The 26,512-nt window shown below is 41.2% G+C and overlaps 1 protein-coding gene across 1 annotated transcript in view; it reads left to right on the top strand.

The window, feature by feature from the left end:
- Positions 1-26,512, top strand: part of tgfbr2l (transforming growth factor beta receptor-like) — a 102,818-nt gene that overhangs the window by 66,622 nt on the left and 9,684 nt on the right. The window contains exons 4-5 of the mRNA XM_070874543.1: positions 1,140-1,960; positions 11,417-11,558. Of these exons, the coding sequence (XP_070730644.1) occupies positions 1,140-1,960; positions 11,417-11,558 (963 nt within the window). The remainder of the gene's footprint in view (positions 1-1,139; positions 1,961-11,416; positions 11,559-26,512) is intronic.

Below are 26,512 nucleotides of genomic sequence, written 5' to 3'. Positions count from 1 at the left end.
ACCCCATATTAATATGGCCAAGAAGGAATGGCTGCATAACCCACCAATAATTAAAGAAACCATTCTTAACAATAGTTTGAGAAATAAAACAAATTGGAAAGACAAATCTTTAAGAATGATGATGCAGCAAGTTGGAGCATCAACATATTCTAACACAGAGTGCTGCAATGTGGATTTGTGGTCACCATCCCCACTGAGTTCACAATTTTAGTGTCATTATTGTTGGGTTACCTCCAAGTGGGGTCCAGTTGCTTTCCCATATGAAGGGAGTGTAAATGAGAGCTCTGGAGCACCTTCCAGATGTAGGCAGTATTAGCTAAGGCTTTAGATTGCTCGCTAAATCTCAGATACAATGTAGTAAGATCCAATTGGGGATAGAATTAACAACTGAACACACAGTGTTACCCTCAGCCTTTGTTCACCATATTAGTGCTGGTCCTCGTGGCACTAATGCTTTTTTGCCAGAAACAGGCATAAGTATCGCCTGCTGTAAATAAATTGGCAAACATAAAAAATAAGTTGCTATTGCTTCTCACTAATTTATTTTCAACTTGATTTTGTTATTGGAACATTCCCACTGTCAGATTTGAGAAAATTGCTTTGTCATTGCACTTGTGTTTTTAGAATGGCCTCTCCTTATTTCACTAAGTAGAAGTAAAACAGGAAACCTGAAAATTATCACTTTTTCTACTGTATTATAAATGTCATTTTAGTGCACATTATCCTGTGAAGATAACCTTATGACATGCCTGTTTGGGACTATGAGACAAATCATACTGGCATATATTTAACAGGACCACTTGTTACTGTCTGCTTTGTCAGAATTGAAAATCCACTTAAAAATATTGAAATATTGAAAATTAAACATCCAGAATACAGTCCATGTATGTATTTGACAGTTCTTTTATGATCGCAATAGAATACCTTGTGTTCAATGCTGCATGTTTGTCTCTGAGATACAGAAGACGGTCAGATATTGTCATGACTGCCCTACATTGCCTACCTATGATTTTAATACTTTTGGGTTTTTATGCCAGGCTCTTTGTGGAACATTTTTTGTATCTCACAGTACAATCAGTCCCCATTACTAGTATAGGAAGGTTATGTTTTATCTTAATTACATTTTTTCCTTTTTTCAGAATATCCAATACCACAAAGCAATGAGGTAATTCCTGTGGCAGTATTGAGCCTACTTCCACCTATCCTCATCGCTTTCATGATAACGATGGCATTTTATCTTTTTCGCACTCGACAACAGAGAAAAGTGACCAAAAAGTGGCCACAGAAACAGGCAGAGCACCAAAGCCTAACTAGGACTGATGATAGAAAACCTGGAGAGTATGATGGAAAATGTACTCTGGTGATTGATGACGGTCATTCTGACATCAGTGCAACGTGTGCCAACAACATCAATCATAATAATGAACTGCTGCCCATTGAATTGGATGGCATAGTTGGAAAAGGCAGATTTGCAGAAGTATGGAGAGCAAAACTCAAACATAGTACTTCAGGGCAATATGAGACTGTTGCAGTGAAAATCTTTCCTTGTGAAGAATATCCATCATGGAGAAGTGAAAAAATGATTTTTTCAGATGTTGATCTCAAACACGAGAGTGTGCTCCAGTTTCTCACAGCAGAGGAAAGAGGAAGAGGAATGGAAAAGCAATACTGGCTTATTACAGCTTATCACAGTGTGGGAAATCTACAAGATTTCCTCACCAATCACATTCTGACCTGGACAGAGATGTATATGATGACAGGATCCCTGGTAAATGGGGTTGCTCATCTCCATAGTGACAATACAGTTTGTGGTACTCCAAAGATTCCTATATCTCACAGAGACATTAAAAGCACAAACATCCTAGTTAAAAACAAAAGGGAATGTGTATTGTGTGACTTTGGGCTGGCTCTGCGACTTGACCCATCTCTAACGGCTGATGACTTTGCCAATAGTGGCCAGGTGAGTCGAACATGACATTTGAAGCACAATAGTGTAATATAAAGATGATTCATTTCGAATGTCATGGCAGTTTAGAGATGAATAGGATGGCTTGTTTAGATTGTAGTAAAACAGCAGAAAGGCAGACTTTAACAATGCATTTTTTCCTATGTGTGTGGATATAAGTGCTATTTATGCACAGGAATACAGCAGTTGCACCCAACCAAGCACAAAATTAAATATTTACCCATTTCTGTTTCTTTGCTTCCAATTCTGCATTGCAGGAACTTGGAAGTTTGAACATGGACTTAACAGACGGGCAATGCCTGATCTGTGGAAAATCGTGTTCTGGTGAAATACCCGATATGTGTTTCTGGCTTGCCAAGCTGTGTGCCAGGAATGTTGGAGACAAAAAATTACCCCAATGTGTGCACAGATAAGGTCCACTCAGATCTCATTTATGTGCAATGGTCATTATTTTTGCCAAATGTCTTTCCTCCTTCTCTCCTGAAGTTGCTTAATTTTGCTAACCTACCATTTTACCTCACTCAAGTGGCCATCTTAATATAAACATAAACTAGAGGTGATCCAAAACTCGGCTGCTGGTGTCCTAACTTGCACCAAGTCCCACTTACCCATCACCCCTGTGCTCGCTGAGCTACATTGGCTTCCGGTTAAGCCAAGCCTCGATTTCAAAATTCTCATCCTTATTTTCAAATCCCACCATGGCCTCGCCCCTCCCTATCTCTGAAAACTCCTCCAGCCTCACAACCCACTGAGATGTCTGCACTCCTCTAACTCTGCCCTCTTGAGCATCCCTGATTATAATCGTTCAACCATTGATGGCCGTGCCTTCTGATGCCTAGGCCCCAAGCTCTGGAATTCCCTGTCTAAACCTTTCCACCTCTCTAACTCTTTTTCCTCCTTCAAGACGCTCCTTAAAACATTCCTCTTTGACCAAGCTTTTGGTCACCTGCATTAATTTCTACTTATGCGGCTTGGTGTCAAGGTTTTTATCTCATAATATTGCTGTGAAGCGCCTTGGGACATCTCACTATGTTAAAAGCGTTATTTCAATGCAAGTTGTTGTTATATAAGCCTACACAGAAGGTGTTGACACATTGTTCAGCAGTGGAGGCCATCACGGTGCAGCATGATTCTGTCCTGACCTATTTTCCACACATAAATACTAGAAAGATTAGATACTGGTTAGTCATCAGAAATGGGGACACTGGCTGATTTTTGTCCTCCATAGAAGCTGAGTATTCTATGGCGAGTGTCTCACCTCCTGACTCCCGAAAGCATTTCCACCATCTACAAGGCACAAGTAAGGAGTGTGATGGAATACTCTCCACTTGCGTGGATGGGTGTAGCTTCAACAACACTCAAGAAGGTCAACACCATCCAGAACAAAGCAGCCCACTTGATTGGCACCCCCTCACTACCGGTGCACCGTGGCTGCAGTGTGTACCATCTACAAGATGCACTGCAGCAAATCGCCAAGGCTTCTTTGGCAGCAACTCCCAAACCTCCAACCCCTACCACCTAGAAAGACAAGGGTAGCAAGTAGATGGGAACATCTCCGCCTCCAAGTTCCCCTCCAAGTCACACACCATTCTGATTTGGAAATATATCGCTGTTCCTTCATCGTTGCTGGGTCAAAATCCTGGAACTCCCTCCATAATAGCACTGTGGGAGTGCCTTCACCACAAGGACTGCAGCTCACCACCACCTTCTCGGGCAATTAGGGATGGGCAATAAGTGCTGGCCTTACCAACAGTGCCCATGAATGGAGAAAAACAAACACTGATGTGGCTTCCTTGATGCTGCCTTGGCTGCCACCATTCTATTCACTAATGAGGGATTAAACTTGAAAGTTCCCTGGTTTGTTTTGCTCAGTATTATACCAGATGCTGCTGTTATCCATTAAGTTTGGGAGATCTGCCTTCAAAAAAAAGTAATGTCAATATTACATTAAACCTATTCAACTAATATAAAGAAAGCTATCCCCAACAAATGAATAGCATTTTTGCTCTAATATTAGGTGTTTCCTCCCCCCCCGCAATTTCAGAGTGTGTGAGCTGAACATGTGTAAAATAACAGACCAGTTCTGGGAAAATACCATTTCCCAGAGGTTCCCTGATGCTCAAAGAGTAAACATATGGAAATAATGGAAATATTTCAGTTTGCAAAAACAGCCCGATGTTTTCATCTCATAAATGTAAACAGCTGTATTCTGTGTATCGTGTGCATATCAAAGTGAAAAAATATGTTAGCTAAATAATATATACATCTTTAAAAGAAAATGGATCAAAAACAGACAGCTGTTACAATATTATTTACTCATATGGGGGTAAATGCCGACATGGACTGGTTGGGCCAAATGGCCTTTTTTCATGTTAATTTAAATGTATTTCTATGAAATATACAGCCAAAATCTGCATTATTAGTACCTAATCCTAGCCTGCAATTTCTGTTTTAATCTATTTTCCACACATACATACTATCCAAGATTTGTCATCAAAAATGGAAACTCTGGCTGATTTTTGCCCTCAGTGCTGCAGTTGTAAATAGACTATCTCATTCTTGGATTTTGTGAAATTGCCAATTAAAGTAATGAAAATTGCTGAATTTGCTCAAATTTGTCTGTGAAAACCAAAGGAAAGAGCTAATTTAGTATCTCTACCATTCATTCATCCTTCATTAGTTTTTATTTTTCCTCTCTAATCAGCTCTATTCTTTAACTACAATAACATCTTGAATTTATATAGTGCATTTAATGTAGAAAAATGCCTCAAAGCACAGAGGCCTAATTTTTTTTAATGCACCAGGACAAAGAACGAGATATTAGGAGGGGTGACTAAAATCTTGGGCAAAGAGCTAAGTTTTAAGGAAGGTCTTAAAGGAGGAAAGGAAGGTGGAGAGGCAGAGGGATTTAGGGAAGACACTCCAGAGGAGGGGGCCTGGACAGCTGAAAGCACGGCTGCCAATGACGAGGCAAAGGGTTGGGTTGGGGGCGGCAGGCAATTACACAAGAAGTTAGAATCGGTCGAATGCAGAGTTTGAGTTTTGTAGGGCTGGAGGAAGTTAAAATGATACGGAGGAGAGAGGCCATGAAGGGATGTAAATACAAGAGTGAAAATTTTAAATTTGAGGTGTTGGGGACTGGGAGCCAGCTCCCTTTTTATTTAATTAAAACTATTGGCCCATAATATGTGGTCAGCGGCAAAGCAAAGGCGTTCGCCGTTGGCCCCGAAGTAAGCTTCCCACAAAGAATCTCGTGATCTTTGTGGTAAGAAGTTCGGCTTTTCCGACATTCAATTGAAATCAGTGGACGTTAATGAGAAACCCCTAATGTGGGCTGCTGTGATGTCAACAAGCTGTCTAAGCAGCCAATCACAATGCAGAATTCTCACAGACCAAGAACCAAGAAGTGAGTAAGCTTTTATTCTAACTTTTAAAAATGTTAGAGAGCAAAACAAAGATTGGGGTCTCATATGGGGGAAATGGTAAACTTGAAATAAAGATGAACAAACATTTTTTTTTTAAATGTAAATTTATTTTTCAAATTTCTTTAAAAAAAAATTTAATTTTTATTAAAATGGATAAATTTGACACTCCATAACATTAAACTTAGTTTTTCAGGGCCATAATGTTGGTTTAGCAGTCAAAACGCTGTTAAAACTCCGTTACACCTAATCCAAAGGGTCTTAATTTTAATGAGGTATTTAACAGCGATATTACCACGGAAAAGCCCAAGTTTTCATTAGTTTCCCCGATTACACAGATTGCCGGTTTTGGGGTGGGTGGCACAGTGCAACCAGTATCATAGCATTAAATTACTGACCGCAACTTCAGGATTGCCGTGTTAGGATGCGTAATGTTGCAGTCAGTTTCAAAGGGGTAATAACAGCAAACGCTGTTCATTCGCTGTTATTACTGTCATGTATGTATGCCTGGGTTTACCTGTCACCAGGAGGAGCGACCATCAGAGGTCATTGGGCCACAGACACACACGTGCAGCCCTTCTATATAAAGAAAGCATCCATGTTTAATCCTCACTTTGAGAGCTAATAAAGTAGAGTCAGGTCGCACCTGATTGAGTTCACGATACTAAGCCTATTGAGTTATTGCATACGCAACACTTGCCCACCGCAAAATCTGAGCCAATATTTTACATGCCCAACCACTCTTTCTTCATGGTTGTTCTAATCTTTTTCTTGATTTCCAAATATATTGTCTATTACCTTTTAGTTTTTACCTTAATCATCTCCTGTTTTAAAACGTTGTATTGTTTTCCCACAGATTTCATCCGCCAGTTTTTCTAATTTATCTGGATTAGTTCCCCGTTTATTTTCTTGAAATTACTGTTTATCTAATTACGCACCTTTGACTGTTCCCTCTCCTTTTTCAGTTTAGATTCACACAAGTTGTCATGTTGGGATGTGAATTCATAACCAGTAAATCTAGTATCATAACCACTATCCTACAGTACCCTGTATAGGCCACTTCTGTACCAGAACTGGTCACAATAGCCCAGGAATTCATTTTTTAATTTATTCTCGGGATGTGGACGTTGGTGGTAAGGCTCGGTGGTAAGGCTGGCACTTATTGTCCATTCACGAGCTACTTGGAGAAGGTGGTGGTGTGCCTTCTTCTAGAGCAGCAGTTTGTTACAAACTAAGTGGCTTGTTGGGCCACTTCAGAGAGCAGTAAAGAGGCAACCACACTTGTATGGGACTGGAGACTTCCCTCCTACACTATCCCTCCAGTCACATATTTACCTCCCTTATCTTACATAGAAACATAGAAACATAGAAAATAGGTACAGGAGTAGGCCATTCGGCCCTTCTAGCCTGCACCGCCATTCAATGAGTTCATGGCTGAACATTCAACTTCAGTACCCCATTCCTGCTTTCTCACCATACCCCTTGATCCCCCTAGTAGTAAGGACCTCATCTAACTCCTTTTTGAATATATTTAGTGAATTGGCCTCAACAACTTTCTGTGGTAGAGAATTCCACAGGTTCACCACTCTCTGGGTGAAGAAATTCCTCCTCATCTCGGTCCTAAATGGCTTCCCCCTTATCCTTAATGCTGTGCAAGGTTATTATCCATGAGGTTCAGCTCCTAGTTCCTGAAACTCACTTTACAGGACCTCAGTGTTATTTCTTTTCATTTGTCAAATTTTGTTTGATAACGCCCCTGTGCAGCACCTTGGAATATTTTACTATGTTAAAGGCACTATATAAATGCACGTTGTTGTTGTATATGTCATTGGTCCCTACCCAAACTACAATTTGAGGATATTCTCTTCCCTCTCCAAAACCTTTTGCACCCACTTCATTATATCTCTTACTCTGGCATCAGGAATATTATCTATAATGTTCAATACTTTCTAATTTTACAGGTGACTGGTATGGGAATCACAACACTGAAGGGCTGAATATTTGATAGCTAATGTCTTCATGTACACTAATTTATGATGTAAGATGCTGGCGGGAGTCACTAGCTGCTGATTCAATGGTATCTCTGGGTTGCAATGTTTAGGTAGCCACTGGTTTTGTCTTTATTACATAGTATTTACAGCACAAAAACAGGCCGTTCGACCCCATGCCGTTGTGTATGATCCACACAAACTCCTCCCACCTTACATCATCTCACCCTATCTACATATTCTTTCTCCCTCATTTACTTATTTAACTTCCCCTTAAATGCATCTATGCTAATTACCTCAATCACTCCCTGTGGTAGTGTGTTCCACATTCTCACCACTCTGAGTAAAGAATTTTCTTTTGAATTCCCTATTGGATTTATTAATAACTATCTTATATTTATGTCCCCTACTTCTGGTTATCCACACAAGTAGAAATACCTTCTCTACGTCTACCCGATCAAACCCTTTCATAATCTTAAAGACCTCTATCTTCCCTTTCCTAGAGAAAAGAGCAGCAGCCTGTTCAATCTTTGATGATAGGTAAAACCTCTCAGTTCTGGTTTCGTTCTAGTTAATTATTTTTGCACCGTTTCCAGTGCCTCGATATCCTTTTTATAATATCGAGACTGGGGGCGGGGGTGGGGGGTGAAAATGCCCTCCACCCCATTTTGGGTGTATAATTCGAATTATTACTGCCCAGCGGGAGCAGGGGGAAGAAGCGAAAAATGGGCTCCTTAAATCAAAATTGCCTCCCAGCACTTTCAAGTGCTGTTGGGGGCGGCAGCGGGGTGGGATGGGGGCGGCAGCGGGGTACGTCGTGCAGACGTGTCACAGCATCCCTCCCCTTCACTTAAAGGGGAATGACATTGCGAGGCCTAGTGAGGCCTCCATGGTGCCCACTGCGCCACCAGGGAGGGGTTCGGCTGGGCCAGCAGTCCGGCACCAAAGAGCAGGTGCTGGGCTGCCTGTTGGCAGTCCAGCTGAACCAGCAGCTGCCATTGTCAGGCCAATTCATGAGTCGGCCAACAATTAAAACAAAATGGCGGCCGCGGCGGCATGCCCTCCCCTTTAGCATGGATAGAGGATTGGCTAACAAACAGAAAACAGAGTAGGGATAAATGGTTCATTCTCGGGTTGGCAATCAATAACCAGTGGGGTGCCGCAGGGATCAGTGCTGGGACCCCAACTATTTACAATCTATATTAATGACTTGGAGGAAGGGACTGAGTGTAATGTAGCCAAGTTTGCCGACGTACAAAGATGGGAGGAAAAGCAACGTGTGAGGAGGACACAAAAAATCTGCAAAAGGACATAGACAGGCTAAGTGAGTGGGCAAAAATTTGGGAGATGGGAGTATAATGTTGGAAAGTGTGAGGTTATGCACTTTGGCAAGAAAAATCAAACAGCAAGTTATTAATTAAATGGAGAAAGATTGCAAAGTGCTGCAGTACAGCGGGACCTGGGGGTAGTTGTGCATGAAACACAAAAGGTTAGTATGCAGGTACAGCAAGTGATCAGGAAGGCCAATGGAATCTTGCCCTTTATTGCAAAGGGGATGGAGTATAAAAGCAGGGAAGTCTTGTTACAGTTATACAGGATATTGGTGAGGCCACACCTAGAATACTGCATACAGTTTTGGTTTCCATATTTACGAAAGGATATATTTGCTTTGGAGGCAGTTCAGAGAAGGTTCACAAGGTTGATTCCGGAGATGAGGGGGTTGACTTATGAGGATAGGTTGTGTAGGTTAGGCCTCTACTCATTGAAATTCAGAAGAAACGTATAAGATAAGGGGGCTTGACAAGGTGGATGCAGAGAGGAAGTTTCCATTGATAGGGGAGACTAGAACTAGAGGGCATAATCTTAGAATAAGGGGCAGCCCATTTAAAACTGAGATGAGAAAAAATTGTGGATCTGTGAGATTCGCTGCCTCAGCTAGCTGTGGAAGCTGAGACATAGAATAAATTTAAGACAGAAATAGACAGTTTCTTAAACGATAAGGGAATAAGGGGTTATGGAGATCGGGCAGGGAAGTGGACCTGAATCCATGATCGGATCAGCCATGATCGTATTAAATGGCGGAGCAGGCTCGAGGGGCCGTATGCCCTACTCCTGCTCCTATTTCTTATGTTCTTATGTTCTTATTTAAGGGCGGCCGCAGCACCCAGCCACCGGCAGCTTCGCGCCCCACGAAGCTGTCGAGGACACTGACCACACTCCTGCGGGGCGCAAAAGGGGTCGGCACCGGGCGGGACGGGAAAGACGGCTCACGGCGGTAACCCATTTCCACCGCGCCCGGCCCGGGGTAATTGCAGATGGGTCACTCCCACCACCTGCCCTCAGGCGAAAAGGCCTCACCACCCGTTACTGCCAACAGGCCTTAAGAAAATGGGCAATTTTGGCCCCCAGAACTGTTCAGATTATTCCAAGTGTGGGCTAACCAAGGTTCCATACAAATTTAATATAACTGCTCTGATTTTCAATTCTTTCCCTCCAGAAATGAACCCCAGTGCTTTGTTTGCTTTCTTCCCAATGGTCTTATTTTATTTGCCTGCGCTGTTACCTTTAGTGTTTTATTTATCTGTACCCCAGATTCCTCTGTCCCTCCACACCATTTAGGCACTTATTTTCCAAGGAGTATGTGGCCTCCTTATTCTTCCTACCAAAATGTACCACCTCACACTTATCTATATTGAAGTTCATTTGCCAATGACATGCCCATTCTGCAAATTTATTAATGTCTTCTAATGTATTTTGTCGCAGTCCTCCTTTTAACAATTCTGTGTCATCCGCAAAATTGGAAAATTGTACTTCTGATTCTCAAGTCCAAATCGTTTATGTAAATGGTGAACAACAGTGGTCCTAGCACCAATCCCTGTGGAACATCACTTCCCACCTTTTGCTAGTCTGACTAACTCCCTTTCACCTCTATTTTCTTTTTTCTGTTGAATAGCCAGCTTGCTATCCATTCTGCTCTTGTCAATGATGCCACATGTTCTGACTTTAGTCAGGCATCTACTATGTGGTCCTTATGGAAGGACTTTTGATCCCTTAGACCCCTAACACTAAAATAACATTGATAAAATAACAGCAAGTAGGATGCTTTTTCTTTTCACCCACCTTTCAATATGGCCATTATTGATTTTTTTTAAGTCTTAAAATAAAGTTTAGTAATATATGACGGATTCCTGAGAGATAATACTGACAGGAAATTCATTTGTGCTCAACTAATGAAAACTTGAGCACATTTTTCCCATCATCAGCAGCATTTCAAGACAATAGGAAATAGCAGCCTCACCTTTTTATCATTACTTAAATAATATTGATAAATGATCCTTGCACATGTTGATGTGCAGTTTACTGCCAAGTGAAAAGAACATTTATAGAAATAGTGATTTATATTGGATTCAATAGATTTATATTGGATTTAATACAAATCAGCTTACTCATACATGAATTTGCAGTAAACTATTTTATAGAATATCTGAATACTGTGAGCCAGAAGAAAACACAAAAAATACAAGCAGAACCCAGTATCGTGCACCTTCCTCCCAACACACACCTATTTGTATAATGAGCTGTATAACATACTTTAAGACTTGAGATATGAAACTGTCATATTTACTCCTTGCTATTACATTTTTTCAATTAATTTTATTATGAGATGAAGATCAGAACAGTACACACAAACAGTTCTTCAGCGGAGGAGTTGTAATATTGCTCTCCATGGTCTAATCTTGTTGAAGGTATCATGTGATCAGATTAGGAACTGCAGCAGTTACCCAGAGCATCATCTGCAAGGATAATATTGTATGATGCAAGGAGACCTAACAAGTGAGAAAATATATATTTAAAAAAGAATAAAAGATTATGTTTAGGTGCTATTTGAATAGTTTTTATCAAAAGATTGTACATTTGATTTTGGAAGACATTCCATGGTATCGCGGTTGCTTATTCTTACTACATTCAATGTTCATAGATTGGTAAATATGCCTTGTCCACTGCATAAGAAAACATAAATTTGTTATCTTGTTGGACAGGTTGGAACTGCCAGGTATATGGCACCTGAAGTTCTAGAATCTCGTGTTAACCTGGAAGATCTTGAGTCATTTAAACAGATGGATATTTACTCAATGGCTTTGGTTTTATGGGAGATGGCTTCTCGATGTGAGGCCATTGGAGGTAAGCTTAATGCCAGGTCATCAAATATATATTTGTTAAATGATACAAAGAAAATGCTGCTGCATACTTAACCAATAGAGAAGTGTAAATCTTGTAAACATTCCAATATGAAACAAGTACAAAATCTTACCATGAAGGTTGGTTTTACTGGTTTTTACATTGTAAATTGTCCTGACACAGCTGTAGTGCAGCTCCCAGTATCTTTCATGGCTTCAGGGGAAATGGATGCCAGTATCGAGATAGCAGGTTTTTTTCATGCCGTCCACCCCATTGGTGTACTGTAACATGCCTGAACTCACACATTACCTAAGCTGTGATTTTTTTGTTGTTTATTTAATACATCCATAAATCTGAGCTACCCTATTGTATACTAAAGCAGCTCAAATCCTTGTCTTAATGGAGACCAAACAAGGTATATCAGAATTGCTTAACAATGAATGCAAATGAGAAAAGGAGAGTTATACAGCCAATTTGGTCTTCTTAAATATTCCTGAGCAAAAGTTCGTTGCTGCTCTTCCATTGCAGACATGTTCCCAGCTGGCGTTAATGTTGTTCCTGATTACTTAGCAAAATAAGTTCAAATGGGCCAAAGTCAAATATGCCACTTTTATCCCTCTTCCCTTGATTCCCCACACAACATTATCTAGTATCTATTGAGAACAAAATAAATGGACTGAACTTACCCAAATCAGAGGGGGTGAAATTGGTCTTGGGTGGTCGCGCAAAATGTGCAATAACGAATCAGCAGCAGGTGTTACACCCCGCTTGTTTTTTTTCACATTGACTTTCTTAGTTATATCCTCCATTTTCTTTACCATAGGGGTTGCTGGTGATGCGGGCAGAACTGGAAACATCTGGGAGGTGGATTAACAATATGGGTGTAGACCCTTCATTAAAAGGCGGGGTGGGAATTTGTACATAATGTATTGGCCATTTCCCTCCCAATCCCCTCATTTTATTGCCATTTTCCATCTCTCTAATTTCTTTTCACCATCTTGGATATTTTGCTTTCTTAATGTCTTTCCATTGCCTCATCAAGATGATCTTTTATATCATCTAACAGTTTCTTAGTGAAGGCCTATTAACCCATTAACATCCTTTCTGGAATTGTAGGGCCCAAGTTTGCCTCCACGCTTAGAATGGCACACCTCATGACTTTTTAGAACAAAAACCTTGCTATTCTCCCCACAGTCTGAGTGATGCAGGCCCTTGGCGTAGTGCAGCAGAACCAGTGGGGGGGCGGAGCTATGGCCATGCTGGGTCACACAGCCGGCAAGGGGGCGGGGCTAGAGCCCAGCGTGTTTCTGAGCGCCGGCAGCGTTGGAGTGCGCGCGCATGCGCAATGGGTCACTAGCACTGTGGATTACTTGTCCCGGAACATAACCACTGTGGTCCCGTTCCCTTATTCTGCTCCATTTGCCAATGTGAGCGGGGAAAGTAGATACAAGTTGGAAGCAAGAGAACCTGACCAGAGGAAAATGTACCTGAGAGAGAAGTAAGTGTTTGCTATTCCATTAATAATGATTTTAAACTGAGTTTAAAAAGATAGCATCTGCCCTGGGCATTCAGTGAGCAACACCTCAACAAAACAGTATCATTCATGGAGCTCAGTAAAGGACTATTTTGGTTTAGCAGCAAGAAAGGAATATTTGGTTTAAGATTGATTTGTGAACAGGCAATAGATTTGTGGAGAGAGTTGGATCGATGCTTCACAGAGGAGCATTTATCGAGCAGACGTGTGAGTGATTATTAAATGCACTGCACAGGGCTGAGATTGATGCTCAAGACATGGGAATTATTCGGAGGTGTGAGGGCAGCAAAGGGAACAGGAGCAGCTGAAAATGAGTTAACAAAAGGGAGAAGGTTGGAAGGGGCGGGAGACAAGGAGATGTTATCTCAATCGATGTTTAGTATGCACCCAAAGTCATTCAGGCAATCAGTCGGGTTGACGGAGCTCCATATCTGCTCCTGGCTACATTGCGTCACTCATTCGGGAGTGAAGCCGAACTCCCATTAACAGGCGTGAACATGGGGTTTACGCCGTGTTTCCGGCAAAGATCTGGCATGGGAACAGGAGCAGCTCTCCTGGTGCTCCTTCTGTGGATCCCGACCCTAGCCCTGGCCGAACGGCTTTGCCGGTGCGTGCTCCAGTCGGCAAGGTAGGACTTTTTATTTCTTATTACTTGATTTATTTTTCATTTATTATTATTTATTAATTATGATGGTTTCTATACTTCTTTATTGTTAAAAGTGAAGTATTTAATGCTTTGGAAAATCCTCTAACTTCCCTTCCCCCCCCCCCCCCCCCCCCCATCTCTGGCTACCTGCACTAATTTCTTAAGTCGCCGCAAGGTTTTTCTAAGCACACAAAAGTGGACACATACGCTGGCCTAATTTAGTTTCGAGTAACTTTTCACTGGCTAAACTTGCTTAAATGGACAAAACAGGCGTAAGTGGCTGGTAAGGCTCCCTTTGAAAAAAAAAACTGAACTAACTCACGTAAACTGGAGCAAACTAAATGCGAAGAATTGCGATTTTTAAGATACTCCAAAAAAAAACAAGTGCTCCAAAAAAAATAGGAGCAACTCCTGGGGAAACTTGGACCCATAGTTTCTGTTGTTTATTCTTCTCTTTATTTCCAACCCTATTAAAATGAAGTCAATGGAAAGAAAAATCGTGTGGGGCGTATAATGGGCAGCCAACCTGCGACCGCCATTTATCTGCCTGGTGGTGAAAGTTAAAATCAACTCCACCGCTGATGCGCTGTGGATCAGCATCACCATCCTAATTACAATACAGAAAAAAGTGAAAGGATGCAACCCACAGGAAAGTTGAACTCCAGAAAAAATATACTTTTGCTCCATTAAATTTATAATTTATGTATCCAATCCTATAGCAGGCAAATTTATGACAATGTTTTTATATTCAGCCAATATTAGTCCATTTCCTTTTCGTAAATGATGTTATAATTAATAGTAATAGAAGTATTATGACAATGGAATAGTCTTTTTGGTACATGTCAATCTTACTACATACAGTTATTTTATCTCTTCTGACGTATTGAATCCAGCTGGATCCCATTGTAATGTCAAGTTATTTGTACCTAAACTGCAATTGAATGTGTTGTATTTCAGCTCTTTAGTGACATCTTGAGGTAATGTCATGTTAGAACAACCCAGCAATGCAGAGCTGTATCTCTTCGGTAAAATATATAAATGATATGTATAAAGATTGGCCACATATTTTCCCATAAGGAATATTAAAATATATTTCATTCTTTCTTACATAAATATACAGTAGGCTTCAGAGTTTTGAAAGATATTTTGCAAATTCATTTTTAATTCTAATATCTCACTTATGTAGGTGAGAGAGTTCTATTTAAAAATATGATTACAATGCTCAAGGATCATCATTGGATGTTTCCTGCTTACTAAACATTTTATTTTGTATTTTTGCTAAATACACGTAGATAAAAACACACCAAAAATGTGGAAACAGTGACATTTTTCTAACATTTTGCTAAATATTTTAGAGAATACTGTATCTGTCAAATCAGTACTATGTTTATTATTAGATAAGTAATAAATAGTATAAGAACAATTACAAGGCTCTCCTCTTGGCAGACCCTCAAGCACCTCACCCAAGTGGCTATTTTTTTTATGAGTGAGCCTAGGCGATGAGTGTTGACAGGCTATTCTACTGTGGGTTACATGCTCCTAAATAATGGGTCTTCACCTAGGTTTCTCAATAAAGCTATAATAAAAGAGTATTTAAGAAAGGTATAAAGATCGATTACAGTATTTCTGGCTGGATTTGGATGAGCAAAGGATACCATTTTAGGGTGTGAGCCAAAATCCCTCATCTGCAATCTTACTGATGCCCAGAATCAATGTGCACTTATTTTCCACTAGACAGTTTTATTTTTCCAGCAGCCTCAATGACGGCAGGCTGGATCTGTTCCCTATTTGGCACTTCTAAGAGAGCTGGCATCTACTGATCTTCTACATTTCCAGATGTCCATTCTTCCAAGCTAACATCTTTATAAATAGCTAGCAATTTATTTTTCAACTAAATCAAGCGATGAGGCAAAAGGTAAAAGAAACCATTGTACTTCAAAGCAATCATATTGTAATTTCTTTTATACAAAATTGTTGTACAATGAATGGAGTAATGATCCCTTAACTTACTCACACCGCCCTTGTAGTCCTCAGAATGATGGTTTCAGTCTCCATTGCACAGCGAACCATACTATAAAGGAAATAAACTTGTATTTATTTAATTCCTCATCACATCCTCAGCACACCCAAAGCACGTTACAACCAATGGATTACTTTTGAAGTGCAGTCACTGTTATTATGTAGGAAAATACAACAGCCACAGAACAAGGACCCACAGGAGTGGTGTGGGAAGAAGGGGTTTCAATTCATGGGGCATTGGCACCAGTACTGGGGAAAGAGGGAGCTGCTCCATTGGGACAGCTCCACTTAAGCCTAGCTAGGACCAGCGTCCTGGCGAATCAAATATCTAGGGCTGTAAATAGGGCTTTAAACAAAAAATCTGGGGGAGGGCTCAGTTGAGGGAAAATTTAGAAATCTAAAGAGAAAGGTCAAGGCAATAGAGCAGTATAGCGATTTGGGTGAAAATAAACAGAGTGTGACAGGAAGGGACAGAGAGTTTAACGATAGCAGTGCAGCAGAGAATAAGGTCAAAAGCAGGGAATTATGGTAAAAGTTTTAAATTAAAGGCTCTTTATCTGAATGCATGAAGCATTCATAACAAGATAGATGAACTAGTGGCACAAAGAGAGATAAATGGGTTTGATCGAATAGCCATTACCGAGATGTAGTTGCAAGGCGATCAAGGTTGGGAACTAAATGTTCCAGGGTACTTGATGTTTTGAAAAGACAGGCTGAATGGAAAAGGAGGGTGTGCGTGCGTGCGTGTGTGGGGTGGGGGGGGAGAGGTAGCCCTGATAATAAAGGATGATATAAGGACAGGAGAGAAAAAGGATCTTGGCTCAGAAGATCAGGAAGTAGAAGCAGTATGGGTGGAGATAAGGAATAACAAGGGACAGAAAATACCGGTGGGAGTAATACTGGTGGGACCACAAAGGTATGTAAAAAAGAAAAGATTAGCAAAAGTAAATGTGGGTCCCCTACTGGATGAGACAAGAGAAATTATAATGGGGAATAAGGAAAAGGCAGCGAAATTAAACACATACTTTGTGTCTGTCTTCACGGAAGGCGGCATGAAAAACCTCCCAGAAATAGTGGAGTACCAAGAGTTTAGCGAGAATGAGGAACTAAAAGAAATTAGCATTTGTAAAAAAATAGTACTGGAGAAATTAATGGGACTGAAAGCCAATAAATCCCCTGGACCTGATGGCCTATATCCTAGGGTTTTAAAAGAGGTGGCTATAGAGATAGCAGATGCATTGGTTGTCATCTTCCAAAATTCTATAGATTCTAGAATGGTTCCCACAGGTTAGAAGATAGCCAATGTAACCCCGCTATTTAAGAAAAAAGTGAAAGGGAAAATGGGGACATACAGACCAGTTAGCCTGACATCAGTAGTAGGGAAAATTCCAGAATCTATTATTAAGGATGTGGTAACAGGGCACTTAGAAAATAATAACAGGATTGGGCAGAGTCAACATGGATTTATGAAAGGGAAATCATGTTTGACAACTCGGTTAGAGTTTTTTGAGATTGTAACTAACAGAATAGATAAGTGGGAACCGGTGGATGTGGTGTATTTGGATTTTCAGAAGGCATTCGATAAAGTGCCACACAAGAGATTATTGAGCAAAATTAGGGCTCATGGGAGTGGGGGTAATGGATTGAGGATTGGTTAACGGACAGAAAGTATAGAATAGGAATAAACGGGTCATTTTTGGGTTGGCAGGCTGTAACTAGTGGGGTGCTGCAAGGATCAGTGCTTAGGCCCCAGCTATTCACAATCTATATCAATGATTTGGATGGGGGGACCAAATGTAATATATCCAAGTTTGCTGATGATACAAAGCTAGGTGGGAATGTATATTGTGAAGAGGATGCAAAGAGACTTCAAGGGGATATAGACAGGCTAAGTGAGTGAGCAAGAACATGGCAAATGGAATATAATGAGGAGAAATGTGAAGTTATCCAATTTGGTAGGAAACATAGAAAAGCAGAGTATTTTTTTAAATGGTGAGAGATTGGGAAATATTGGTGTTCAGAGGGACCTGGGTGCCCTTGTACACAAATCACTAAAAGTTAACATGCAAGCAATTAAGAAAGCAAATGGCACGTTGACCTTTATTACAAAAGGATTTGCGTATAAGAGTAAAGATGTATTACTGCAATAATATAGCGCCCTGGTGAGACCGCACCTGGAGTATTGTGTACAGTTTTGGTCTCCTTACCTAAGGAAGGATATACTTGCCATTGAGGGAGTACAACAAAGGTTCACCAAACTGATTCCTGGGATGGGGGGATTGTCCAATGAGGAGAGATTGAGTTCAATTCTTACAGGGCTTGACAGGGTAGATGCAGGGAGGATGTTTCCTCTAGATGAGGAATCTGGAACCAGGGGTCACAAACTCAGAATAAGGTGTCAGCCATTTAGGATTGAGATGAGGAGAAATTTGTTCAGTCAGAGGGTGATGAATCTTTGGAATTCTCAACCCCAGAGTGCTGTGGAGGCTCAGTCTTTGAGTATATTCAAGGCAAAGACAATAGATGTTTAGATATTAAGAAAATCAAGGGAGAGGGGAAGTGGTGACCATCAGACGAAGTAAGAATGCTCGGCAGGTAGTGCAGGAGTCCCCCCGTGAGTCCATATTGCTTTCAAACTGATATTCACTTCTGAGTAACAGAATAATAGTGTCTCTGGGGAGTGCAGCCAGAGCCAATTCTAAAGCACCACGGGTGGCTCAACTGCACAGGGGGGAGAGATGAAGAATAAGAGAGTTCCAGTGATAGGGGATTCTATAGTTAGGAGAACAGAGAGGCGTTTCTGCAGCCACAGACGTGACTCCAGAATGGTATGGTGCCTCCCTGGTGCCAGGATCAAAGATGTCACAGAGCGGACGCAGGGCAATCTAGGGGGAGAGGGTAACCAGTTAGAGGTCATGGTCTATATTGGGACCAACAACATAGGTAGAAAGAGGGATGAGATCCTCCAGGCAGAATTTAGGGAGGTAGGAAGAAAATTAAAGGGTAGGACTTCAAAGGTAGTAATCTCCGGGTTACTACCGGTGCCACGTGCTAATGAGTACAAGAATAGAAGGATAGAGAGGATGAATGTGTGGCTGGAGAGTTGGTGTCGGAGGGAGGGCTTTAAATTCTTGAGGCAATGGGACTGCTTCTGGGGGAGATGTGATCTGTACAAACTGGACGGGTTGCACCTCAACAGCGCTGGGACCAATATCCTCATGGGGAGAGTTTAAACTAGCTTGGCAGGGGGCTGGAAACCTGAGAATAGATTCAATAGGGAAGGAAGTAAAGCAGAAATTGGATAGCAAGAAGTTAGAAAGTGAATCTGTAAGACAGAGGAAACAAGGGTTAGTAAGTAGTAATCAAGGAGGTCTTACTGTGCTAAATGATATATACTTTAATGCAGGGAATATAGCAAATAAGGCGGATGAGCTGAGAGCACAGGTAGATACTTGGGAGTATGACATTATAGCCAATACAGAGACATGGCTGAAGGAGGGGCAGGTTTGGCAGATCAATATTCCTGGTTACAGGATTTTTAGACAAGACAGAGAGGAGGGTAAAAAGGTGGGGTGGGGGGTCGCGGTATTGATTAAAGAAACTATTACAGCAGTGAGGAGGGATGATATGTTGGAGGGATTATCAAATGAGACCATAATTGAAAAATAAAAAAAGGGGCGACCACACCAAAGAATGGGAGGGACATAGAGGAGCAAATATGTAGGTAAATTGCTGTGAAGTCCAAAAATAGTAGGGGATTTTAACTATCCAAGTATTGATTGGGACAAATATAGCGTGAAGGGTATAGAGGGTGCGGAATTCTTAAAATGCATTCAATAGAGCTTTTTTAGTCAGTATGTAACAAACTCAACATGAGAGGGGACGGTTTTGGATTTAGTTTTGGGGAATGAAGCTGGGCAGGTGGAAGGGGTATTAGTGGGAGAGCACTTGGGTGTCACTGACCATAATTCAGTCAGATTTAAGTTAGTTATGGATAAGGACAAGAATAGGCCTGGAATAAAAGTCCCAAATTGGGGAAAAGCTAACTTTGCTAAGTTGAGGAGTGATTTGGCCACAGTGGACTATTTGTGGGTAAATCAGTGTCGGAACAGTGGGAGGCATTCAATGAGGAGATCCGGAAGGCTCAGGCCAAACGTGTGCCCTGAATGAAAAAGGGTGCGAATAACAATTCTAGAGCCTCCTGGATGTCGAAGGACTTACGGGGAGGATAAAGAAAAAAAGGGAAGCTTATGTCATATACAGACGGCTAAATACTATAGAATCTTTGGAGCAATATAGAAGGTTAAGAGGTAAAATTAAAAAGGATATTAGGAATGCTAAGAGAGAGCATGAAAAATTCTTGGCTAGTAAAATTAAGGAAAACCCAAAGATGTTATATAAATATATTAAGAGCAAGAGGGTAACTAAAGAAAGGGTAGGGCCTATTAGAGACCAAGAGGGTAATCTCTGTGTGGAAGCAGAAGATGTTGGTATGGTTCTTAATGAATACTTTGTGTCTGTTTTCACAAAGGAAAGGGGCAATGCAGACTCTGCTATCGAGGAGGAGTGTGAAATTCTGGATGAAATAAATATAGTGAGAGAGGAGGTATTAAGGGGTTTACCAGTTTTGAAAATAGATAAGTTCCCAGGCCTGGATGAAATGCATCCCAGGCTGTTGAGCGAAGTAAAAGAGGAAATAGTAGAGGCCTTGACCATCATTTTCCAGTCCTCTTTGGATTTGAGCATGGTGCCAGAGGACTGGAGGACTGCAAATGTGGTACCCTTGTTTAAGAAGGGAGAAAGAGATAGGCCGAGTAATTACAGGCCTGTCAGCCTAACCTCAGTGGTGGGAAAATTATTGGAAAAAAGCCTGAAAGACAGGATAAATCTACATTTGGAAAGGCAAGGATTAATTAACGACAGTCAGCATGGATTTGTTAAGGGAAGATCGTGTTTGACTAAACTGATTTAATTTTTTGAGGAGGTAATCAAGAGGATCGATGACTGTAGTGCATACAATGTAGTGCATATGGACTTTAGCAAAGCTTTTGATGAGGTCCCACATGGTAGACTGGTCACGAAGATTAAAGCCCATGGATCCAGGGCAAAGTGGCAAGTTGGATCCAAAATAGGCTTAGAGGTAGAAGCAAAGGGTAATGGTTGATAGAAGTTTTTGTGACTGGAAGGATGTTTCCAATGGAGTTCCACAGGGCTCAGTACTGGGTCCTTTGCTTTTTGTGGCATATATCAACAATTTAGATTTGAATATAGGGAGTATGATTAAGAAGTTTGCAGATGACACTAAAATTGGCTGAGTAGTTGATAATGAAGAGGAAAGTCATGAACTGGAGGAGGATATTAATCTACTGGTCAGGTGGGCAGAGCAGTGGCAAATGGAATTTAATCAGGAGAAGTGTGAGGTAATGCACTTTGGGAGAGCTAATAAGGAAAGGGTATACACATTAAGTGGTAGGCCACTTAATAGTGTAGATGAACAAAGGGACCCTGGAGTGCTTGTCCACAGATCCCTGAAAGTAGCAGGCCAGGTGGATAAGGTGGTGAAGAAGGCATACGGAATGCTTGCCTTTTTTGGCCAAGGCATAGAATACAAGAGCAGGGAGGTTATGCTTAAATTGTATAATACCCTGGTTAGGCCACAGCTGGAGTTCTGCGTGCAGTTCAGGTTGCCGTATTATAGGAAGGACGTGATTGCACTAGAGAGGGTGCAGAGGAGATTTACTAGGATGCTTCCTGGAATGGAGAATCTTAGCTATGAGGAAAGATTGGATAGGCTGTGTTTGTTCTCATTGGATTGGGAGAGTTTCAGAAACCAGTAAAGGATAACCAAAAAATTGATAAAGGGGAAATAATAGAATATGAGAGAAGACTAGCAAGAAATATAAAAGCAGATTGTAAGAGCTTCTACAAGTATGTAAAAAGGAAGAGAGTAACAAAAGTAAATGTTGGTCTCTTAGAGGCTGAGATGGAAGAAATTATTATGGGTAAAATAAGGAAATGGCAGAAACGTTAAACAAATATTTAGTATCTGTCTTCACAGTAGAAGATGCAAAAAGTATACCTAAAATGATGGATAACCAAGGGTCCAATGAGGGTGAAGAACTTAATGTAATTAATATAAATAGAGAAAAAGTATGCTAGAAACTAATATGACTAAAAGCTGACAAATCCCCTGGGACCGGACGGCTTATATCCTCCGGTTCTAAAAGAGGTGGCTGCAAATATAGTGGATGCATTTGTTTTGATCTTCTAAAATTCCCTAGATTCTACAATGGTCCCAGCAGATTGGAAGGCAGCAACTGTAACACCACTATTCAAGAAAGGCGGAAGAGAGAAAACAGAGAACTACAGACCAGTTAGCCTGACATCAGTCATCAGGAAAATACTGGAATCCATTGTTAAGGAAGTTGTATCAGTGCTCTCAGAAAATCATAACATGATTAGGCAGAGTCAGCATGATTCTATGAAAGGGAAGCCGTGTTTGACAAATTTTTAGAGTTTTTGAGGTTGTAACTAACAGGGTAGACAAAGCAGACCAGTGGATGTAGTATATTTGGATTAGATAAGGTGCCGCATAAAAAGTTACTACATAAGATAGGAGCTTATGGGATTGAAAGTAATGTATTAGCATGGATAGAGGATTGGTTAATGGACAGAAAGCAGAGAGTAGGGATAAACAGGTCATTTTCAGGTTGGCAAGCTGTAAGTCATGGAGTGCTACAAGGATCAGTGCTGGGGCCTCAGCTATTTACAATCTATATTAATGACGTGGATGAAGGGACCGAGTATGATATATCCAAGTTTGCTGATGATACAGTGTTAGAAGTTCTGGGTTTTTTTGATTGAGATTTTAAGCTGAGTCCCAATCTACCTGCGTAGGTGAATGTGAAAAATCCCGTCGAAATACTTGCCTTGGAGTAGGTGCAACAAAGGTTCACTTGATTGATTCCTGGGATGAGAAGGCTGTCCTATGATGAGAGATTGCATAGAATGGGCCTATACTCTCTGGAGTTTAGAAGAATGAGAGGTGATCTCGTTGAAACATACAAGATTCTGAAGGGGATTGACAGGGTAGATACTGAGAGGTTGTTTCCCCTGGCTGGAGATTAGAGAACTAGGGGGCATAGGGGAAGACCATTTAAGACCGAGATGAGGAGGAATTCCTTCACTCAGAGGGTTGTGAATCTTTTGAATTCTCTGCCCTTGAGGAGTGTGGATGCTGAATCGTTAAGTATATTCAAGGCTGAGATAGATAGAATTTGGGAATTTAGGGTAATTAAGGGATATGGAGATCGGGCGGGAAAGTGGAGTTGAGGACGATGATCAGCTATGATCTTATTGAAGACTCGAGGAACCCTATAGCCTACTCCTGCTCCTATTTTGTCCAAAACAGCAAATGAAGGACTAACCAGATTGTTTGTTTCTAGTGGAGTTAGTTGAGGAGCGATGTTGGCCAAGACACTAGAAGAAAACATTGACGGTGGATAAACAATGGCAAACATTTAAAGATCACATGGATGAACTTCAGCAATTGTACATCCCTGTCTGGAGTAAAAATAAAACGCGGAAGGTGGCTCAACCGTGGCTAACAAGGGAAATTAAGGATAGTGTTAAAACCAAGGAAGAGGCATATAAATTGGCTAGAAAAAGCAACAAACCTGAGGACTGGGAGCAATTTAGAATTCTACAGAGGAGGACTAAGGGTTTAATTAAGAGGGGGAAAATAGAGTATGAGAGGAAACTTGCAGGGAACAAAAAGCTGACTGCAAAAGCTTCTATAAATATGTGAAGAGAAAAAGATTAGTGAAGACAAACGTAGTTCCCTTGCAGTCAGATTAAGGTGAATTTATTATGAGGAACAAAGAAATGGCAGACCAATTGAACAAATACTTTGGTTCTGTCATCACGAGGGAAGACACAAATAACCTTCCTAATGTACTAGGGGACAGTGGGCCTAGTGAGAAGGAGGAACTGAAGGATATCCTTATTAGGCGGGAAATTGTGTTCGGGAAATTGATGGGATTGAAGGCAGATAAATCCCCAGGGCCTGATAGTCTGCATCCCAGAGTGGCCCTAGAAATAGTGGATGCATTGGTGATCATTTTCCAACAGTCTATCAACTCTGGATCAGTTCCAATGGACTGGAGGATAGCTAATGTAACACTACTTTTTAAAAAAGGAGGGAGAGAGAAAACAGGTAATTATAGACCGGTTAGCCTGACATCAGTAGTGGGGAAAATGTTGGAATCAATCATTAAGGATGAAATAGCAGTGCATTTGGAAAGCAGTGACAGGATCAGACCAAGTCAGCATGGATTTATGAAAGCGAAATCATGCTTGACGAATCTTCTGGAATTTTTTGAGGATGCAACTAGCAGAGTGGACAAGGGAGAACCAGTGGATGTGGTGTATTTGGACTTTCAAAAGGCTTTTGACAAGGTCCCGCACAAGAGATTGGTGTGCAAAATCAAAGCGCATGGTATTGGGGGTAATGTACTGACATGGATAGAGAATTGGTTGGCAGACAGGAAGCAGAGAGTGGGGATAAACTGGTCCTTTTCAGAATGGCAGGCAGTGACTAGTGGAGTGCCGCAGGGCTCAGTGCTGGGACCCCAGCTCTTTACAATATACATTAACGATTTAGACGAAGGAATTGAGTGTACTATCTCCAAGTTTGCAGATGTCACTAAACTGGGTGATGGTGTGAGCTGTGAGGAGGATGCTGAGACATTGCAGGGTGACTTGGACAGGGTAGCTGAGTGGGCAAATGCATGGCAGATGCAGTATAATGTGAATAAATGTGAGGTTACCCATTTTGGTGGCAAAAACACGAAGGCAGAATATTATCTGAATGGCGGCAGATTAAGAAAAGGGGAGGTGCAACACTCATTGAAAGTTGGCATGCAGATATAGCAGGCGGTGAAGGCGGCAAATGGTATGTTGGCCTTCATACCTAGAGGATTTGAGTATAGGAGCAGGGAGGTCTTACTGCAGTTGTACAGGGCCTTAGGTGAGGCCTCATCTGGAATATTGTGTTCAGTTTTGGTCTCCTAATCTGAGGAAGGACGTACTTGCTATTGAGGCAGTGCAGCGAAAGTTCACCAGACTGATTCCAGGGATGGTTGGGCTGTCATATGAGGAGAGACTGGATCTACTGGGCCTTTATTCACTGGAGTTTAGAAGGATGAGAGGGGATCTCATAGAAACGTGTAAGATTCTGACGGGACTGGACAGGTTAGATGCGGGAAGAATGTTCCCAATGTTGGGGAAGTCCAGAACCAGGAGACATAGTCTTAGGATAAGTGGTAGGCCATTTAGGACTGAGATGAGGAGAAACTTCTTCACTCAGAGTTGTTAACCTGTGGAATTCTCTACCGCAGAGAGTTGTTGATGCCAGTTCATTGGATATATTCATGAGGGAGTTAGATATGGCCCTTATTGCTAAGGGGATCAAGGGGTATGGAGAGAAAGCAGGAAAGGAGTACCGAGGGAGTGATCAGCCATGATCTTATTGAATGGCAGTGCAGGCTCGAAGGGCCGAATAGCCTACTCCTGCACCTATTTTCTATGTTTCTATGTTCTTTCTTGGAAAATTTTGACAGGATTTTTCACATTCACCTCAGCAGGTAGATTAAGCCTCAGCTTAAAACCTCGATCAAAAAAACCCAGAACTTCTAACACTCAGTCCCTCAGTAGTGAAGTATAATTTACACACTGGGTTGTAATTGTGGGACATTCCACCGAATGACAGAAAAAAGAAAAATTAGTAATTTGTTGATACAGTGCAGTCTTGACACATGCAATGCTAAGATTGAATTGGCACTTAAAAAAGATAAAAGTAACGCCTATATGTAATTCTGATTACATGTTTTACGAGAACTGCATTTCATTTTGAGCACTGAACTGCTTTAACATCTTTCAAAACACATTCACTATTATTTACAGTCATTTTGGCGCATTGTAACAGCTGTTCTCTCCTGCCTAGCCTTTTATCTTCCCATGAACACTGCAGGTAAAGTCAAAGTGTCAAATGCCAAGAGGCAGATCACATATTGAGCAGGTGTATGCAATTGGCCTTTAGTCTGTGATGTATGTTTGAACTGGGCGAAGTAATTATCCTAATTTATAATTTTTTTAGGGTAATATAAATGCTTTTTTGAATTTAGGCAGGAGCAAAGTCAGTAAATAGAACACTTTGTTGTTTTCCTGACTGTATATCTGTATGTCCCAATTTTCCTGGAAACGCAAGGTTCTAAGGTAGATCTCTTTTTACAATATAGTTAATTAGGATTCGCTTGCCAGATAATATTTTGATTGACAAGATGTAACTTGAGCTTAGCCTCTTTCAGCACCCCTTTTCTTAAAGCAACCACAAGGAGACATTGGGTTGCCCCAGTGTCATCAACCCAAATACAGGAAATCTAAAAAAAAAAAGTTCTCCTTTTTAGAGAGGCACAACTAATAACTCCCAAATGATGCAAAAGTATCCACTACACACTCCAGCCCCTGCGGTGCGCACCAGTTGCGGAAGGCCTCAAGCGTACCAGCGTACACTGCGTGCTCCTTCTCCAGGTCCACTTGGGTGCGGGCAAAGCCGTGGAAGAGAAGCCGGCAGCAAGAGCAACCAACTTTCAATATCAGTTTGGTAGATGTAATGACTTTTATCAAGTCATCAAATGAACAAGGGTCTGGGCAATTTAAGGTGCAGAGCATTGTGGATGCGGATCTAAGAGGTATCCA

The sequence above is a fragment of the Pristiophorus japonicus genome, chromosome 3, assembly GCF_044704955.1.
Source record: "Pristiophorus japonicus isolate sPriJap1 chromosome 3, sPriJap1.hap1, whole genome shotgun sequence".
In the NCBI taxonomy this organism is placed as follows: domain Eukaryota; kingdom Metazoa; phylum Chordata; class Chondrichthyes; family Pristiophoridae; genus Pristiophorus; species Pristiophorus japonicus.
The sequence above is the reverse complement of the archived record's forward strand: the minus strand, read 5'-3'. Positions and strand labels throughout refer to the sequence as shown.